This window comes from Taudactylus pleione, unplaced genomic scaffold (genome assembly GCF_031769625.1).
Source record: "Taudactylus pleione unplaced genomic scaffold, aTauple2 ptg000179l, whole genome shotgun sequence".
Lineage (NCBI taxonomy): Eukaryota > Metazoa > Chordata > Amphibia > Anura > Myobatrachidae > Taudactylus > Taudactylus pleione.
The window spans coordinates 19362573-19383825 of NW_028284581.1; the positions used below are offsets into that span (position 1 = coordinate 19362573).

The following is a 21253-nucleotide window of genomic DNA, read 5'->3' on the forward strand; positions in this document are numbered from 1 at the left end:
AGTTAGGAGCTGATTGGCTTGCACCTTATCACTTTTCACTCTGTCTACTAACACTGCTTAGTAAATAGACCCCTAGGTGCGTCACATCAATTGAGAATCAAGTCATGCAAGAGCATAGTGCTGGACACATGACAAGTAAATGCCAACATGATAAGGAAAACTTAGGCTTATATTTATGGACATGTTGTGCCTCCTACACCTTTAGGAAGTGCCATCTATTTTCAAATCTACTTGAATATGTATTACCTGTTGCAAATATATTATCCCAGGCTTCTGTATGATTTTGCCATGGTCTTGTATTAACTTGTTTGTGGAACTCTGGTGAGGTTACAGTCAGGAGACCTAAGTATTGCATCATCTACAAAAAGAATAGAGATGTGTATACACCATAATATGTTAGTTAAACAAAGTCATAAGTTACATTTAGCATATAAAGTAATAAACTTATCCAATTTAAAGGAAATGTAAATTTTATAACTTTTATTTCCATTTTCATAACAGCATTGGAAACACTTTAATTCTTTTTGAAAGCAAAGTTTAAATGTAGCAGCTTCTATGCCGCTCTAACTGGTTTCCAGAGAGTGAGAGTGTTAGTGCCATAAACTATTACAGGTTGAGTCTCCCATATCCAAAATGCTTGGGAACAGGGGTATTTTGGATATCGGAATATTCCATAATTTGGAATATTTGCATAAAATAATGAAATATCTTGGGAATGGGCCCCAAATCTAATTAAAGAATGTATTTATGCGTTATACACACCTTATACACACAGCCTGCAGGTAATTTTATACAATATTTTCAATAATTTTGTGGCTCAAGGAAAGTTTGTGTAAATACTTTAAATTTATGTATATTTCATATTAGGGGTGTGCACCGACCACTTTTCGTGTTTTGTGTTTTGGTTTTGGATCTGGATCTTTCTTCGTGTTTTGGATCTGGATTGGTTTTGCCAAAACCACCCTTCCGTGTTTTGGGTTCTGGGTTTTCTGTTTTGGATCTGTATTTTTTTTTAAAAAAGCATAAAAACAGCTTAAATCACAGAATTTGTGGGTTTTTCTGCTCCTATGCAATTATTAACCTCAATAACCTTCATTTCCACTCATTTCCAGTCTATTCTGAACACCTCACACCTCACAATATTGTTTTTATTGGCCAAAAGATTGCACCAAGGTAGCTGGGTGACTATGCTAAGCGACACGAGTGGGCGGCACAAACACGTGGCCCATCTAGGAGTGACACTGCAGTGGCAGACAGGATGGCAGTTTGAAAAACAAGGCCCCAAACTGTACATGTTGCAAAGAAAAAAAAAAAGGTGCAAGATGGAATTGTCCTTGGGCCCTCCCACCCACCCTTATGTTCTATAAATAGGACATGCACACTTTAATAAACCAATCATTTCAGCGCCAGGGTCTGCCACATGACTGGGGCTAAAATGATTGGTTCGTTTGGGCCCCCACAAAACAAGCTGGCAATTAATGTGTCCGTGCACAAACTGGCTCTACGGAGGCAAGATGTCGTCCTCATCCTCCTCATCCACCGATTCCTTGGATAAAACAGGAAAAAGAGATTTAGGTGTCCCAGGACTGCTTACGGTCTTAGCCAAAGTTTCTGAACTTGACAGTAACTTTTTATGAATGCGCTGCAGGTGCCGTATAAGGGAGGATGTTCCTAGGTGGTTAACGTCCCTACCCCTACTTATTTCACCTTTACACATGGTACATATGGCAAGACAGTTGTTGTCCGGATTTGGATAGAAATATTGCCAGACCAAAGAGGTGGAATGTTTGGTCTTCTGCCCAGGCATGACCGCGATGGGCTTTTTCATCCCACGGACAACAACTGTCTCCCCCGGAGCCTGATTTAAGCAAACCACATCACCATCAGAATCCTCCTCACCAACTTCCTCCTCAGTGCCAGCTACACCAGTATCCTCATCCTGTTGTACTTCAACAGTGACATCTTCAATTTGCATATCAGCAAGTGGACTGTGGGTGCTCCTTTCAGCACTTGCAGGGGGCGTGCAAATGGTGGAAAGAGCCACCTCTTCCCTTCCAGTGCGAGGAAGGTCAGGCATCGCAACCGCCACCACATTTGGACTCTCCTTGGGGATTTGTGATATCTTCTTAGAACTCACAGTTCTTCGCTGTGCTTTTGCCAGCTTAACTCGTTTGATTTTTTTAGCGGGAGGAGGGCTTCCATCGTCACATGAAGCTGAACCACTAGTCATGAACATAGGGAAAGACCTTAGCCGTTCCTTGCCACTCTGTGTCGTAAATGGCATATTGGCAAGTTTACGTTTCTCTTCAGATGATTTAAATGTTTTTTTCAAGGTCATTTTCCGGAACTTTGTCATTTGGGATTGTATGTGCCCTCTACTATGACATTGGGCATCGGCCTTGGCAGACAACGTTGATGGCATGTTATCGTCTATGTCATGACTAGTGGCAGCAGCTTCAGCACTAGGAGGAAGTGGTTCTTGATCTTTCCCTATTTTATTTTTATTGGAGAATGTTTGGTCCTCCATTTATGTTATATTGATATATACGTGCGGCTAAGGCGCACACAAACACAGAAAATATGTTTTTATTTTTGCTGGAGAGTAGTGCACTTTGTGGGTTACACCACCCTTTAAGAAATGAGCCAGCCGGCTCTTTACTTATGGGACACAAGAGCACGCTTGGTGCTGCTCCTTTGTTGATGCACGTGCAGCCACAGTGCACACAATTCACAAGCACAGAAAATATTTTTTTATTTTGTTTGGAGTGTACTTTGGGGGTTACAGCACCCTTTAACGGTCAAGCCAGCCGGCCCTTTACTTATGACACAGGCGCACGCTTGGCACTACTTTGTTGATGCACGTGCGGCTACTGCGCACACAATTCACAAACACAGAAAATATTTTTTTATTTGGTTTGGAGTGTACTTTGGAGGTTACAGCACCCTTTAACGGTCAAGCCAGCCGGCCCTTTACTTATGACACAGGCGCATGCTTGGCACTACTTTGTTGATGTACATGCGGCTACTGCGCACACAATTCACAAACACAGAAAATATTTTTTTATTTGGTTTGGAGTGTACTTTGGGGGTTACAGCACCCTTTAACGGTCAAGCCAGCCGGCCTTTTACTTATGACACAGGCGCACGCTTGGCACTACTTTGATGATGCACGTGCGGCTACTGCGCACACAATTCACAAACACAGAAATTTTTTTTATTTTTTTTTTAGCACTTGGGGGGAGCACCCCTGACGGACAGAGCACCCCCTGGACAACACTACAGCACCCCTTTAGGGCTGGGACACTGCACAGGACTTTGGAGTGGACACAGCCCCTATGGACAACTGACTGCACAACACAGTCCAGCCAGCCCCTATGGACTTTGAAGTAGTGGACACAGCCCCTATGGACAACAGCAGCACAGTGCAGCACAGCACAACACCACTCTGCACTACGCTACACTACACTACACAGCCCAGCCAGCCTTAACTCCCACCCTCACTCTTCACTGTCCACAGCCGAGTGAGAAAATGGCGCCGACGCGGGTACCTTATATAGGATCCAAAACCCGCGAGACCTGGAAGGCGGGATGATGACATTTTGCCTCGATTTCAGATCCGAGTCAGGCGGGAAAGTCGAGCCTGACTCGGATCGGCCTCGGATCGGGGGGGCTCGGGGGGGTTCGGATTTCAGAAATCCGAACACGCTCACCCCTATTTCATATACACAATGTATACACAGCCTGAAGGTAATTTTATACAATAGTTTTAATAATTTTGTGCCTTAAACAAAGTTTGTGTACAGTGAACCATCAAAAAGCAAAGGTTTCAATATGTCAGACATGCTAAAAATATTCTGTATTTCGGAATATTCCATATTTCGGAATATTTGTATATAGGAGACTCATCCTGTGGTAGTTCTACTAAAGTGAATAAGGAAGTAAGAGGGACCTAAGAGCTCAGACTATCATCATTACAAACTAAACTAATGCATGTCAGCTAAATTCTAAGATATAAACGTAGGTTTCCCTGAGAATGCAGCAGAAACATATGGAAATTACCTTGTTGTTCTAAAGTAGTTTTACTTTATGCTTAATATAAGTAACAAAGGGCCTGATTCAGAGCCGGTCGCTATTTGTGGTCGTTCGTTTCAAAAAAAGGTTTGGCTATTCAAATGAACCGTTCGCTCTTTGCGGTCTATTCACGCCTCTAGGTCTGAACGAGCGAACAAAACTTGCGGTCGTTTTTTGGGAACTACGCCCCCTGGCCGCTCGCATCCTACGTCATGTCCGCTATTTATTAGATTAATCGAGTACATCGACCAGGGTATGAGCTGCTCGCTATTCTTGTGGTTGGTTTTTGCTACCACAATTTTGCGAGCAGTTCTGGCTATAAAATAACCCAGTGACGTGCTCAATGACGCTGCTGTTTTAATTATGCACACCCATAAAACGCTCGTTTTGACCTTTACGCACGCCTGCGATCAGATCTCCACTCCCCGTTTTCAAGCACCTTCCCCTCTTACCACCCACATATGCCTCTTTCTGTCACTCAAATTATCAGGCATTCGCTATTTTGCGAGCACATGAATTTCGACCGCACTGACTGGTTCGAGCATGCGTATAATGATCCGTACGCTTGCGCAGTTGGGCAAACATCGCTCGGAGTGAACGAGCTGCCGCTTACCAGCGGCTCTGAATCAGGCCCAAAGTATTCCTTCATGAAAATAGTACTTGCAAAAACCAGAATTAAAAAGTTTTCAATCATCTGCCAGTAGCTATTCTAAAGAAAAAACATTCGCAAAAAACAGTTGTTCCCTTTAATTAATGCTGAATTAAGCAAGCATCATGCACCAATTATAAATTTGTGAAGGGGGGGTGGGGCATGTTGTAAATGGGGATACTTATCAAAAGCTATTGAATGTACTGAGCTGTAATTTGGTAGAACCATCGTTTAATGCTAGAGTACATTCCAAATTTCAGGTCGTAACATTTAAACATTAGAAATTTTGAATAATTGAATTTTAAAAATGTCACTGTTTTTCATCCACTTCCTGTTTGACAGAAGTGACAGTTTTGAGAATTAGAGGACGATTTAAGACTCTGGGATAAATGTAATTGATGCGGCTTTGAGACATTGGTGAGTCTCGTGCAAGTACTGCCTGATGTTTTGAAGTAACAGTCTTTTAAAAGGCAAAATAAGCCTAGTTTTGCCTACTAAAAGACTGTTACTTTAAAAATCACACAAGACTCGCCAATGTTGCAAAGCCGCAGCCTAGGAGTTTGTTTTGGTAGATGAATAGTTTAGGACCTTTTAGGGTTAAGGTTTTTGAAAAAAGTTTTTTTTTTAATTTGGTAAAATATGGCCGATGTTAAAGATAGGGATTTCATAATGTTCCACATGTCAAGTAACTGCCTGCATTGGGTGCACGCAGAGGCTTCACATGAGAGGACCAATATGGCCTACTTTGCTACACTTACAATTTTCTTCAATGAGCTGCAGGGGAATTACCCCTATGTGTGTCAAACATCCATACTGGTGGTTGTTTTGGGGCTTAGGGGGCACAGATTAGCCCTGGCACCACTTATATATATATCCACTCACCATTCCTAGATTAGGGGTGCAACATGGTAGGTGTCCACAATGTGCTGCAAATTCACAGATTTGTGTACTCACTTGAATACACACATGCAACCTAGGCAACTGAAGGTTTGAGCAGCTATGTGGGAACCCATCCCACTCAGTACCCACAACAATATATATATTGTAGCAATAATAGCAGTGAGATGTAGAGGAACTAGGGGAATGCAGCTGGTAAGACCAGGCAAATCATGCACTTGGAGGGCAAAAAATGTGTGTCTTACCTGCTTGAGTAATTTCAGTGCATTTTTTGCAGCCTGATGCTGCTGAAGCATGTGACTAATCAAATAGAGTAGCTGTGAGGAACTCCCTTAAGAAGGCAAGGTAGCTGTGTTGTTTGCCTGTCAATCTGGGAGGGGAGGAGGAGTTTAAGGTTTAAAAGACTGTCTGGGTGCAGTTATGTGTGTGACAGATACCGGAAAAGCTGGCTGGTGGCTAGAGAGAAGGTCTCTGTTAGTGATAGGGCATACTTGCCAACTCTCCCTCATTGTCAGGGAGACTCCCTGAAATAGTAGCAATCTCCCTGTCTCCCTGAAGAGTCTAGCAATCTCCCTCATTTCATCCTTACTCCCATTATGAAGCTGTTATATTAAAAAACAGAGAAATATACATTCCAATATGATCATTAGTGTCATTTCCTTGCATTGGTTATTATAAGGCACAATGATCCCTATGAATTTTTGCAAAGTATTAGTGTGTTTTCATCAACAAACAGATCTTACTAACTGCTTTTGGGCTGGTTTACATTTGGATGTAAGTCAGGTTTAGGACACGCCTCTCAGATTTATCAGTATACGCCCATCACATGTATGACACGCCTCTCAGATGTATCAGTACACGCCCACTGTAACACGCGCTCATAGGTGCTGCTTTCACAATCTCCCTGAAATGCTTTTTCAAGTATGTGATAGGGCCATTTGGGAAGTCACTTCATGAAGCTGAGAACCTTTGTCAATGGTATGAGCATGAACTGTATATTGCTTCCTGCTCTACAGTCATCATGACAAAATAAACCATAGGGTACAAACCCAGAGTCAGTGTGTACTTTTAGTACACAGCTTCATTGTCACAAGATTTATATATATATATATATATATATATATATATATATATACATATATATGTATAAGAACCAAATCTAATGTTAGACAATCTACTGTTTTAACAGATTCTATTAATGTAGAAATTATTATTATTCTTTTTACACACACATATTTATATATCTATATATATATATATATATATATATATATATATATACAAATATAGCAGGATATATAAGTACAGACTAATACAGACAGCATATAAATTCAAATGGATACAGTGCATGCATAGTTACATTGCCTTCTCTACATAAGTATAGAGCTGCACAAAGGCACAAGGGCCCTGCTCAAGTGATCTTAAAATCTGTAGGGAATATAGGTGGACACAATTGGAGAAGAAGGCACAGACTGCAAAGTTAGGAAGACAGATGGTAAGCTAGAATAAAAAAAATAGTTTTAAAGGAGACGCTTTAAGGCTTGGAGATGGGCTGAAAGTCTTATGTAACAAGGGAGGTCATAACTGATCAGCTTTGAGGAAAACCTGAATGTGAGATTGGGAAGTGGTGACCACGAAGGAGATGAAACAGCAAATGTTAGCAGAGTGAAGAGTAAAGGAGTAGGCGAGAAAATGAGTCTGGAGTTGTAGGAAAGAGCAGTGAGGCTGAGAGCTTTGAAGGTTGAATTTAATTCTGAGTGGCATGGGGAACCAATAGAATGTTGGCAGAATAGGGCAGAAAAGGTAGAGTGACAAGAGAGGCAAAAAAGGTGGGTAGCAAAGTTGAGGATAGACTGAGGAGTGGCAAGGAAGGAGTTAGGAAAGTCAGAAAGGAAAATATTTACAGTAATTAAGGTAATTAAGGCCAGGAAATGATGAGGGAATGAATTAGAGTTTTATTGACTTCCAGTGTGAAGAAGGCCTGATTCTAGAAATACTGTATTATGTAGATGGAAATGGCAGGATTGTTAAAGGTATTGGATGTTGGGACAGAAGGAAAGTGCAAAGGCAATGGTGACACCTACATATCGAAATTGGGGAATGAAGAAGATTGAAACATTTTCAGCAGAGAGGGAGAGGGTGGGAGTAAAGAGGTCATTGACTGGTTATTGTACTATGAGTTTAGGTTTTTATATACTGTATTGAGTTTCAGGGGGCATTCTGTCATCATCCAAGATGATATTGCTGACAGACAGGAGATGGCACAGCAGATTACAGATGGAGATACATCCAGGGAAGGAGGTAAACTTGGGTTATCATCAGCATAAAGGAATCAGGTTGGATTTAAGCATAAGAGGGTTAACAATTAACATAGTGTATAGGTACTGTACCTTTTTTACTGATTTTATGAAGACCAATGCATCTTCTGTACATGTGTCTTGAAGAAGACCACATCTCTCATTGTACAGGACTGAACAAATTGCTGCAGAGTTGGAAAATTAACATTACAGCAAGGCAAACTCAAAACAGTTATAAAAAAGGCAAACATTTATGTTTATGCACTTACTTTCATATGACAGTTTGTTCAGTTCAAAATATAAATCATCAATTTTTCCATGTTCATCACATACTCTGCTGATATGCGCGATGAAATCTTCCAACACCTGTGTAAAAAGAAAACAAATAAATGAGAACAGAATATATTTTAAATTAAAAAACAACTAAAACATGAATAGTTCTTTGTGTTATAAATGACATAGAAATGTTAATTCCATTAATAATATAATTAATCATTACTGTTTCATGTTTATAATATTATTTAAATTTTGTATAACTTGTCTCTAGTAATGCCTCAATAGGTAGGGGGCATTGAAATAAACTTATGGAACCAACACATTTGTCAATCACTGCTTTAGAGGCTAAGAGTATCCATGCCTCTCATGCAGATCCAGAGTAAGGGTGGGGGTGGGCACAGGGATAATGTGACTCAGGCCCCTCGTCTCTCAGGGCCCCCTCCCTGCCATTGATTATTACTCCAGTGCAGAGCATGAGTCAGAACTGCACAGTCAATGGCATGCAAGAGCAGCATGGGAGAGAAGAGGGGAGGAACTTATACAGACAATAGGCCTGATTCACAGTAGTATGCAATGCCAATGTTTTCGCAAAAGGAGCGATTTTTGCCACTGCACATGCATCTGAGTCACACCGCACATGTGTCGAGGTTCATTACTATAGTCTCATACTGCAAGTCTTTATTTGCAGTGTGAATGACAGGCAAGGAGTGTTTGGGGGTGGTAATGGGGAGTGTAGTCATAAAACATAGAGGTGTCTAGACTGTTTCGGCAGCGTGTGACATCCTGCATCTGTCATCTCATACGCAGGAAAGATGGCTCTGCCATCTCAGTTACAGCGCCCATTCCAGTTACAGCAGCCATTCTGAGTTACCATAGACTCACTCAATGAGTCGATGTTTGCATGAAGTGCGTCCAACGCTGCGTTTGTGTATGAAGTTGCGGACAGCTGCGATTGCTCTGGTGGGCGTCCCAGTACAAATCCCAGCTGCTGTTACATTAGTGTATTTTTGCAAATTCTTAGCTGAACAAATTGCGGCTGTGGCAGCTATAGCGTACATGTCTGGATCTGGCCCATTGTACTCAGACGATGAGGTATATTCAGTCTAAAACATGAGAGATGGCACTATATCGTTTGTCTGTACGTACGTATCTATGTATGTATGTATACGTGTGTATAAGTGTATAACTGTATATATGTATTATGCATGTGTGTGTAAATGAGTGACTGTATGTATGTGTGTGTGACTATGTAAGTGTGTGTATTAGCGTGTGAATGAATGTGTGTGTATAAGTGTGTTACTGTATACAGGTGTGTGTATTAGTGTTACTGTATGTGTGTGCATGAGTGTGTGACTGCATGTATGTGTGTATAAGTGCATGACTATATATATCTGTGGGGATACAGTCAAAATGCCAATGGCCAGGAGACCGTCTGTCTAAATCCTGGCATCTAAATATCGACGCGGGACTAAAGACAGGCGTCAAAATCCTGATGCCGAAATCTAGACAGAAGGCTTCCTGAACAAAGGTAAGACAGGCAGTGTTAGCGCTTAGCCACGGGGGTGAGTGGGTTAGGTTCAGGGAACCCCGGGGGGAGTTAGGGTCAGGCACCACCCTGGGAGGGTTAGGTTTAGGGTCTGGGGGGGTTAGGTATAGGCACCCCTGGGGGGAGGTTAGGACTAGACACCACCCAGGGAGGGTTAAGTTTAGGGTGTGGGGAGGGGGGTTTAGGTTTAGGCACCCCTGGGGGGAAGTTATGGTGTTAGGCACCACCAGGTGGAGGTTAGGGTTAGGCACTACTAAGGGAGGGTTAGGGAGGGAGAGGGGAGGGTTAAGGTACTTACTAGCCCCAGTTGGGATTTTCAGTGTTCAGGCTTGAAGCATCGGGATTTTGTCAGACGGCTACCCGTCCATCGGCATTTCATACCCAAACCAAAGCTGTGTGTGTGTGTATTAGTGTGGGCTGTATGTACATGTGTAACTATGTATGTAAGTATATGTGACTACTGTATATATATGTGCATGTGTTTAATAATGTATGTGTATATATGTGTGACTTTTTATATGTATGTGTACAGTATATGTGTGTGACAGTGTGTATTTGTATATATGTGTGACTACAGTATGTATGTATGTATGCATAGCCCCCATGAGAATCCTACACTTGAGGGAAAGATAAGGAGGGAACTCTCTCATCTGCTATGTTAGGCTTGGGAAGCAATATAATATTCCCATCCCCCCAGTGTGACATGAAATGGAAGAGTGATGTGTGGCCCTGCCCACTTTTTATGTCTGCACCTAAGGCTTACTCACGAGAACCCAAAATGATGCTCCATACGTCCCCCTAGTCTTAAGTGCCCCAAGCCCCTCAAAGCCTTAATCCAGCTCTGTTCTCATGTTACATATAATGTGAAACTTGCAGGTAGGAAACACAAATTACCAGTTCTGTTTGAGCTATGTTTTTTTTGTTTTATTTTGCTTTTGAAAAATTGGAAATAGTATAAACACCTCATTAATTTTTTCATCCATTTTAGATACTTCTTTGAGCTTCATAAGCTTTGATTGCACAATTCTCCTCATGTTCAACCAATCTTGCCCATCACTGTGAAAAGAAAAAACATGCATTGCAAAAATATTAAATATCATGAAACAGCCACTCTCCCCTGTGGCAATAAACTAAGGTTTTCGTTTCCTTAGGTTGTGCTAATTGGTGAATTCATACTGTTAGATTTTATCTTATGCTGTAGCTTCATCTGGCATGATCTGGGCACAGTCATTCCTTTAAAAGGGGGACAATTTATCAAACCTTCTAAAAGGAAAAGTGGAGAAGTTGGCCAAAGCAAAGAAACCAGCTTTAACTGTAAATATCATTTAACAAGTACATTCTTTAAAATTATAGCTAGACACTAATTGGTTGCTATGGGCAGCTTCTCGAATGTCTGTTTTAGAAGATTTGATACATCTCCCCCAAGGTCAAGTTGTTGCTAGACTCCAAGGGGGGAATTCATATGTTGTAGTCGGGCGTCTTATTTGTCTGCCCTGTATTCTTCACCGTCATCGCGGCGAATTATCCGGCTGGTCAGGTCCAGATTCAGTTATTTTCTGTGTGTCCATGTAGAATGAGTGGGTGGTGATGTGCGCTTCCCGACAAGTACCGTGTGAGTGCACAGCAATCCTCCGTGCCCACCCACCAGCAGAGCTTTCCTATTGGCCCAGGTGTCAGGTCATCCAGTGAAGTGAGCGGTGAAGCAGGAGGGGCGAGATCATGGCGGGCTGTTGCTAAACACTGAAGCAGCCCATGTCACAGAGGATCCCGGAGGACACGAGTGTTGCAGGCTTCGGCATGGGTAGGAGGGGAGACAGGCTTGTGTGTGCTGCAGCAGTGTTGGGTGGACATGAGCCCCCTATAGAATGCATGGTGCACCTGTGCACTGGGAGGGGGCATCCTGACCTGGCCTTCCAGGGTTAATGCACATAGGTCTGTCAGCAGAGTATATAAATATATACATATATATATATATATATATATATTTTTTTATTTTTTTATTTTTTTTTCTGTCCGCAACCCTCCTGAAAGCTGTAGTTTCTTGTAAGAAAACTTTCATCCCCTGCAAAAGAGGGGGATGAAAGAGGCAAAAAAATGTATTTTATAGAAATATTTGAAGAATAATTGATAATAACACTTAACAATTACATACCAGTTAAATATTAATACAATTTAAATATTTAATTTTTTTTTATTAAAACTCACACCCCTTAGGGGTGGTGAGAAATGACAGGTGATAAAGTGAAAAATAGGTTGACCAATATTTTTTAGCATGCCTAATTTCCAACAATTGAATAGCCCTGGAAATGTTACAGATAGGCTGTATTTTAGGCGTGATAAATCACAATTATCATGACCAAAAAATGTTCAATTGAATAGTGACTACATTTTATCACGCCTAAACACGTTTATCACGGAAAAACACTGTGATAAAACAAATGAAATCCCCTGTAAGTGGCTCTTAGCCTCAACCAACAATCAGATGGGAATGAGAGTCTTGCCCATGTTCTAAACATTTATTGAACTTTTATGATTTGCACAATTGTTAAGATATGTGCAACTTACAATAAACATGCAAATGCATTATTATAAGTCTACTTTTTTGATGCAAATGCATCCAACTCTGCATGAGGTCCCGTATCTATAGCTGCCTGTAATACATCTTAAGTACTAGTCTTACACTGTGATGATTGGTCAATACTACTCCACTGATTAGTGATGGTACATGCTGTTATATGACACACTGAGAATGGTTTCCCAGTGGGACCATCCAGTAGGACAGAGGTGGATCAGGTGCATTCATGTCGAAGTTCAGAACAATTAGTGTGCAGAAACAAGTCAGCCACTTCACTTCGAGATGTCTTGTTTTGACTGGTGCCTACATACTTGGCGATGTGCTCACGATCCAACATCGTGTCCGATTTCCCCTTGAACTCTCCCCAGCAGCTCCCCGGCAGTCGTGGGCACGATTTGGTGTTAAAAACTGTCCAGTATGATGAACGAGCTATCGTGCCTACTGACTATTCCAGTGCATCGTGACTGAGATTGGCAAATCTGCCCTACAACATGGCAGATCTGAAGATGCGATGTGCGACCTGCGGGTACTCACATCGGCATCATGTTCGTGAGTGGAAACTAACGATTTGGGCATATTTTACACGATTTGTCGTCATGATTCGTCGGAATCGGACAAATCGTGTAAACAAACGCCAAGTGTGTAGGCACCTCTGTAAATAAACTTTAGGATGCGCCTTCACATTTATACAGTAGATCAATATGCAACTCCAAAAATAGTTGCAGAATCATAAGTACACAGAGTATTCATTGCATGTGCAAAACAGTCATACATTCAATTATAAATGAGGCCTAAAATGTTTTTATTTAAATGCATTTAAGTACTGTAGATTTCATTAGTTATTAAGCAGTGGTAGTTAAAATTTATAATGTTACTATATGTAATGCTAAATGCACTATATTATTATATACAGTTCTATCCATTATAAAACAAGGTAAGTTGTGTATCTAGCTCAAATGAAGTAGAGAGCAGGAGGATGGCTCCCTCCCTCCCATCACAGTTCTCACTGGTTTGTCAGACACAGTCTATTTTCTCCCCCAGCAAATCACCACCCCTACCTTCCCCCAAAAAGTGAAGGTCCTAGACAGTTACTCACCCACATACAGTGGAAACCAAACCCGGAGGTGCACACACATACAACACTGCACAACAGATACCATCTGGCTGCCTACCCACCTCCACTCACCCACCTATGTACCTTAACATGCTTCACATCACCCTGTAAGGAACACAGACACCAAAGACATGAACAGCTAAATGTCACATGTGCACAACCCCAGAGCACACTGCAGTAGTGAGGATCATCAAAGGCTTTACCATTGATGGTCTGTGGTTTTAAACCATCCATTAAAAAACATTAATGGTGTACCTCCATTATTAGACTATTGCCACCAATGTGTTTTCGACATTAGGTGCTGCCATCGATGGCGCAATTACTTGCAATCAGCCGTAGACAATCAATGGATGCAAACCATTGATGGTCAATGGCCATCCTTACACTGCAGCTCGCCTGCCAACAAAACACACTGCAGCTGGCCTGAAATAAGTACAGTCATCCTGACAAACACACCTTCCCCGACCAAACCCACTCACACAGCACAACACATTACAGGTACACATACTAATGCCTGCCTATTCCTCTCTGACTCACCCACCAATCTCTCTTACCCATCTTTTACACATCTTTTACCCAGTGGGATACATACATTATGGCCTTTTCAGTTATGTGCATTGAGCAATGGGCAGAACCAAAAGTTATCCAGTACCACTTAACCTGGTGGAATAGTATTAGTCATTTTGGAGGCATTTTGCACATATACTGTGTACACTGAATACAGTAGAAAGGAGAGAGAGATATGTGGCAAATAATATTGTAGGTCCCAAATACTAGTATGAAACATATTTAAAATGTATGGACAAAAAGAAAACAAAAACTTTCATTTAAAATGAATGTACAGTAACATTTTGTATACTTACAGTGTAAGGAGACCATAAGATTCTCCTCTATACTCTCTGTACATTTTCCATGGTTTGATCTCCATTCTTTTGGGATGCATGGGTTCATGTCTTAGAAATGATTCAAATAGAGCTGGATCTCCAATTTGCACTGATTTAAAAAATCCAAGATTCATCTTAAAAATACCTCCAAATTGTTGATGATATTTGTACTAAATAGGGGAAATAGTAGTTTCATGACATGAAATGTTAAACTGTTGTTTAATTTCTAATTAGCAGTGCTAAATTATAATATATATATATATATATATATATATAGTATTTTTGATAGTAGTAATAGAGCAGAGGTAGCAGCTGTGGAAATATCAATAGCAGTAGTAGTGGTAGTAATAGTAGCAGTAGTAGAATTAGTAGTAGGAGTAGTATAAATATTAGTAGTAGAAATAGTAGTACTAGCAGTAGTAGTAGCAGTATTAGTCAAAGTAGTAGTAATAATAATAATAATAATAATAATAATAATAATAATAATAGCAGTAGTAGTAGTAGAACTGATAGAAGTAGTAGTAGCATTAGTAGAATTAGTAGTAGTAGTAGAATTAGTAGTAGTAGTAGTAATAGTAGTAGTAGAAATAGTAGTAATAGTAGTAGAAGTAATACAAGTAGTAGTAATATAGGTAGTAGTAGTAGTAGTAGAAATAGTAGTAGTAGCAGTATTAGTTGAAATAGTAGGAGTAGTAGTAGTAGTAGTAGTAATAGAAGTAGTAGAAGTATTAGTAGCAGTAGTAGAATTAGTAGTAGTAGTAGAATTAGTAGTAGTAGTAGTAATAGTAGTAGTAGTAGAAATAGTAGTAATAGTAGTAGAAGTAATACAAGTAGTAGTAATATAGGTAGTAGTAGTAGTAGTAGAAATAGTAGTAGTAGCAGTATTAGTTGAAATAGTAGGAGTAGTAGTAGTAGTAGTAATAGAAGTAGTAGAAGTATTAGTAGCAGTAGTAGAATTAGTAGTAGAAGTAATAGAAGTAGTAGTTGCAGTACTAGTTGAAGTAGTAGTAGGAGTATTAGTAGTAGTAGTAGTAGTAGAAGTAATAGAAGTAGTAGTAGTAGTAGTAGTAGCAGTAGTAGAATGAGTAGTAGTAGAAGTAATAGAAGTAGAAGTAATAGTAGTAGTAGAAGTAGGAGTAGCAGTATTAGTTGAAGTAGTAGTAGTAGAAGTACTAGAAGTAGTAGTAGTAGCAGCAGTATTAGTTGAAGTATTAGTAGTAGTAGTAATAGTAGTAGAAGTAATAGAAGTAGTAGTAGAATTAGTAGTAGTAGTAGTAATAAAATTAGTAGAAGTAGTAGCAGTATTAGTTGAAGTAGTAGTAATAATAGTAATAGCAGTAGTAGAAGTAATAGAAGTAGTAGCAGCAGTACTAGTTGAAGTAGTAGTAATAGTAGTAGTAGAAGTAATAGAAGAAGTAGTAGTAGTAGTAGTAGTAGTAGTAGTAGTAGTAGTAGTAGTAGTAGTAGTATAAATAGTAGCATAAAAATTACTGTAGTCATAGTGTACTGTATTTTTAGAAAATTTGTGGCCTCAACCCCAAAAGGGTTTGGTCCTTATAAAGAGCCAAATTAACTTCAAGTACTCAAGGAAAACCAAAATAAGAAAAAAGAATGTAATAAACCAGTTAAAAAGAACAATTATATTTTTTACTTCTGCAACAGGCAGCGTAAAATGAGGTTGTGTCAGCCCCATTTTTGGGCATGCTGAAGCCAGTAGCTGCATCCTTCAATGCAACTTCACTGGCTTCTGCAGTAAAAATTTCCCAGTCTTCCTGAGTAACCTTAGGGGTTCTCAGATGACCAATATTCATGCAGATAATCTGATGCTGTGTCTTTGGAAAAGCTGGCAAGAGGTGTCTATTTACACAAGGTGTCTCTTACAGCATTATCATACAACCGCTGCATACAAAGATGAAGCTGCTGTGTGTACTGTGTCCATCTCTCAATCAGGCCCTTAATGCATCCACTGTTACTAAGTTACCCCACATTTTATTCATATAGTTATATTCACTAACCAATATGATGACAATCAGTGAATATAAAGAAGGGTAGAAAGGCAAATAAGTGAAATCACACACTGATTAGTAGTAATATAATAATATCCAATGCCAGTAGTACTGTAGCAGCAATATTTGTAGTAAGAGTAGTAGTAGCAGCAGTAGTAGTAGTAGAAATAGTATTAGAAATAATAATAATAATAATAATAATAATAATAATAATAATATCAGTAATGAAGGTATTATTTCATTAGTATAGCAAACATACCATGATTTCATGCTGATTTTGTAGTCCTCCATTGCAAAGAACATTTAAGAGACTTCCGACACCAGGCAAGGAAACAGGACCAGGAAGAGAGGAAAAAGGCAGAGGTCTTGAAAAGCCAATGTGCTCAGATGGTGTGTGAAAATATGCTCTATGCATCCAGACTTCAGGCATGCTAGCTGACAATAGAAATGAAATGGCCTTCATTGTAGATATGGGTTGTTTATATTTGGTGCTGAGTAAATTTTGTCTCAGCCTTTGGATTACTGGCAAATGACTAACTTCTTGGAAGTATCTTCTATACTTTTTATAATAGACTAGATTGTGCTGTAGAGCCACATTAAAAATAGTGAAAAGTGCAAAGCAATGTAATGTCTTTTATATGAATTAGTAACAAAAAGACATACAGTAAACTTGAATATAATTGGCTAAGAGCTTGAAGAGTTTGAAGGGGAAGAGCATGGAACAGTTTGAAAATAAGAACATGCTGATTCAAGGACAGGATGAATTACTTCATTGTTTCCTAATTAGAAGATGGACCAGTTTAAGAGATCTATGTTGAAGAACACTTCTTACCCCGTGTTGCATTTCATTATTGGCAATAATTAACAAAGGTTACATAACGAAAGGCTTGTGGATAAAATATAGTAAAATGTAAAGTTGTCAGAACAACTAAAATATGAAAGTTGTCAATTTATACAATATACATAAATCACTAAATAATTTATGTTTAGTTATTATAATCTAGTTTATAAAATTGTTTTATAGTAAATGGTAAAATTGTAATATAATAAAATATGTGACTTCCATTTCTATAACACCTGTTACAGGAAAAAATAAAAAACATTTCAATATTATTCAATGCTGTTACAGTCTTTCTAGATGAAAGACTTTAGTAAACAAAACAATGAATAAACAGACAAACCAGCACGATGGGAGCTGTCTCTTCCTATTACATTTGTCATCTCTTTCTTTTCTTCTCTGCTTCCCTCTCACTCTTTCAATAAAAGATTACAGTAGGTGTACACCAGCTTTCTAATCAGATTGTTTATACACCCATTTTCCTGAGCCACAGCAGAAACTTCTCTGTGATCTATGCATGTAAATATATAAGTTTTAAACTGCTGTTAATTTTTCTGCCATATTCTCTTAAAATTTACTACAGTGCCAGAATTTCCATATATAGCTAAGTGATGAATACTCAATCACGTCATTTAGTCTGTGTAATAGATTTTAGTTTTCATTATATTTTAGCGGTGTAAATGAGCAAGGAAAACAAATATATTGGTAGGAGTAGGAGTAGTAGCAGTAGTAGTAGTAGTGTACAGTAGTAGTAGTACAGTAGTAGTAGTAGTAGTAGTAGTACTACAGTAGTAATAGCAGTAGTAGTAGTACAGTAGTAGAAGTAGTAGTAGTACAGTAGTAGTAGTACAGTAGTAGTAGTAGCAGTAGTAGTAGAAGTAGTAGTAGTATTGCTCATGATTGAGATAACTCTCTCATTGCTGAAAATCTAACAAACCTAATGTTTTGGGTGCTGAGTCGAACTGAGGGCCTGATTCAGAGACGGATGCTCTGAACGAGAGCTCGCTCTGAATCAGGGCATTTTTTTTTTGTTCCACCCACAGCTATTGCGAGTGGTCAGGTTGATGGTCGCGATGGTCAAGACCATCGCGACAATCGGGCTTGCGACGAGACCCTTATGGTAGGGTCTCGTGGCCGCAAGCCCCAGAGAGCTTCTGGCTCTAATAGAGCCGGAAGCTCTCCCACTGACATCACTGGTGATGTCAGTGGGGCCTCCCCCAAACAGCAGGCAATCCTTCATGAATGCCTCAGTTTGGTCAGCCACCACCCCCTGCCCGCCTACCAAATGGGGCGAGCTGTCAATCACCATCAACAGCTAGCCCCCTTTGGTGCGAGACCCGGAGTGACAGAGCACCCATCGCTAGCAGGGTCTCGGACATGCGCACGACGGAGCCGGCTCCGTCGTGCGCATGCCCAGTGGGCTAACATCAACCCAGTTGCGAGCGCTCAACGCTTGCGACTGGGTCTGAATCAGGCCCCGAGTCTCACCTTGGATGTTCCAACTAGAATCAAGTCACAACTCGCAAATTCAGAACTCGGATCTAAAAATGGACCTCACGTACTTTGCATCACATTTAAATCCCTCCCTCCTGATTTCAGGTGCTGTGAGGTGGTCAAAATGACAGAAAATTAATGTTATTGATGTTAAAAATACTATAGGAATAAAACAGGTCCAACAGACATGATTTTAGCTGGTTTTATACATTAAAAAAAAAAAGCATACCAAAACACTTAAGGGTGGTTTTGCCAAAACCAAAACATTCATTATGTTAAATATCAGGGGCTGGACTTGCTGTGAGTAGTAGCGGTGGATATAAATTCACCAGAGCAATTCAACATTGCTCCAGTGCGGAGACAGCTGATCCAAAAAAAATCAGAACTAGCAGTGAAAGTTAGCACTGCCGAGCCTGAACATATTTCACAGCAGCTGTGTTCAGCTGCCCTGACAGCAAAACCGTGGCCGGTGAATATGTACCCTCATCGAATGACACACTGACTGAGGTTCTGGCCTGGACACAGAATCACGACTGTCCACTGGCTGCATATCGGAAGCGTCTCTCTCATCTGGACAAGAGCAGCCACTTCCAAACTCTCTCACAGCAGGATTACGGTTGCCGGTGTATACCCCCACTAGTTGACATGCAGACTGGGGTCAGATATACAATCGTGGCCACCATGTAAACAGGCTGTCATTTGCTGCACACAGGACCCATGCTCCATTGCCGCTGACCATACCCTGAGGCGACCCTCCCACCTGGATAACCGGTATTAATTTTTCATTACTGTTTATACCTTTACCTGAACTTGGGAATGCCTGGTTCAGTTGAACTATTGACCTTTTATATATAGGAGCTGACGCTTTGAGTATAACTGTATGGCTGCTATTTGCCTGTAAAACGCTCCCTGTAAAAAGGATTGAATTAGCTTAATACATAATATTCCTATCCAAGGGGAACACAGTGACCAAGATTTGTCAACTGAGCACCCACTTTCCTCTCTGAGCCTACTCTGATACAATAAATTTTATTGAGCTCCCTTTAAACTTTTAATTTTTACTTTTTCTTTTTTATATATTATCCTGAGGCTTTTTATTGTATTTATTGTATTTATCTATATTGTGTACACACTATTTCAAGAGATGTTATTAATAACTTGACTTAAACTCACTATGAGTATATATTGTTTTAAACATACGTCGTAAGACAACAGCGCTGTCTTGTTTATCGAATTTTGTAGAAATTAAGTTCATGATGAATAGACTCCCTTAAAACCAAAACCAAAACATGGACGCCTATGCACATCTCTAGTGTAAAGTGGTTTGGAGTGGAGATTTGATGGCTGTAAATAGAGAACTGCGGGTTCGGAGTTGCTCGGTTCTTTTTGCCACATTACTGCAAGTTCAGATTAGTTTGGATTTATGTTATTGGCTATCCAAAAAATGTGAGAGCCAGATAGCCAATAAGATAAATCCAAACTAATCTGAACTTGCGTTAATGTGGTGAAAAGAACCAAATAAAATCGGACCCGCACATCTCTAGTTGTAAAGGGGATGTAGTCAGCATTCTGGGGTGTGGGATGTCAATGGCTAAAATACCGGCGCAAGAATCCTAACAGCATCGAGATTGCGGCTCCAGAATCTTGACTGCCGGCATCCCGAAGGTAAGTATCAGGGATAAGGGGGATAGTTAAGTTTAGGGTTAGGGGCTAGAGTCAGGCACTAGCGGGAGGTTAGGGTTAGGCACTAAGGGGGAGAGTTATGTTTAGGGTGTGGGGAGGGGGAGTTCAGGTTTAGGCACTGGGGGAGGTTAAGTTCAGGCACTGGGGAGGGAGGGTTAGGATTAGGGGTAGGGGTAAGGTTTAGTGGTAGGATACTTACCTAATGGTGTCAGGATTCTGACTGTTGGGATGTCGCTGTCTGTATTTTGACTGTTGGCATCCCGACCACTGGGATCCCATACCCAACCCGCTGTAAAGATGTACCAATATAAGTAGAAGGGGTGGGTGTATGGTAAACACTAATAAAGAGATGGGTTTATATGTGGAACATATATATAGTAGATTTAAAGGTTGGTCCCAATGACCTGAGTCCATTTTAGCCAAACATTTTGATGCCCAAATCGCTCAGATGTAGTCATCAGATATCTCATTGTATCACTGTATTATTTATTAAGTACAATCTGATCAGTCAACAAAAGCTTACACATGTATATTTCAGTCAACAGCTAATGACATATGTTTTTCAGATCATTTCATGTTCCAAAACTAATCTATCTTGTAGAACAATGATTTGGGGATCACTAATGGAGCGGTGACCATCTGTTTTTTTTTCTACACTACCACCATGTAGAATAAAAGCATACTATAAATAATGCCACTATTTACCAGTGGCGAACTGTGGGAGTCAGTTGCCGCCGGGCACCACCCCTGAAGGGGGTACCTCCTCCTCAATTGCCCCCATTTCTATTGTCCATTGTGGCCACAGACATTCCATCTTCCTGTAACAGAGAGGAGCCACTTATCTGAAGCTAATTGACGCTCCTCCTCCATGACCTGACTGTGTGCTCTAGTTTGCGGACCTCACGTACCATGTGACCGCAACC

The 21253-nt window shown here is 40.3% G+C and overlaps 1 protein-coding gene across 1 annotated transcript in view; it reads right to left on the reverse strand.

Moving 5' to 3' along the window:
- LOC148519942 (1,25-dihydroxyvitamin D(3) 24-hydroxylase, mitochondrial-like) overlaps positions 1 to 16778 on the reverse strand; it is a 30871-nt gene extending 14093 nt beyond the window's left edge. The window contains exons 1-6 of the mRNA XM_088475973.1: positions 16575 to 16778; positions 14289 to 14479; positions 10699 to 10792; positions 8184 to 8280; positions 8008 to 8099; positions 247 to 358 (exon numbers count right to left, since the gene is read on the reverse strand). Coding sequence (XP_088332099.1) covers positions 247 to 358; positions 8008 to 8099; positions 8184 to 8280; positions 10699 to 10792; positions 14289 to 14479; positions 16575 to 16778 — 790 coding nt within the window. The remainder of the gene's footprint in view (positions 1 to 246; positions 359 to 8007; positions 8100 to 8183; positions 8281 to 10698; positions 10793 to 14288; positions 14480 to 16574) is intronic.
- Positions 16779 to 21253: the final 4475 nt, after the last annotated feature.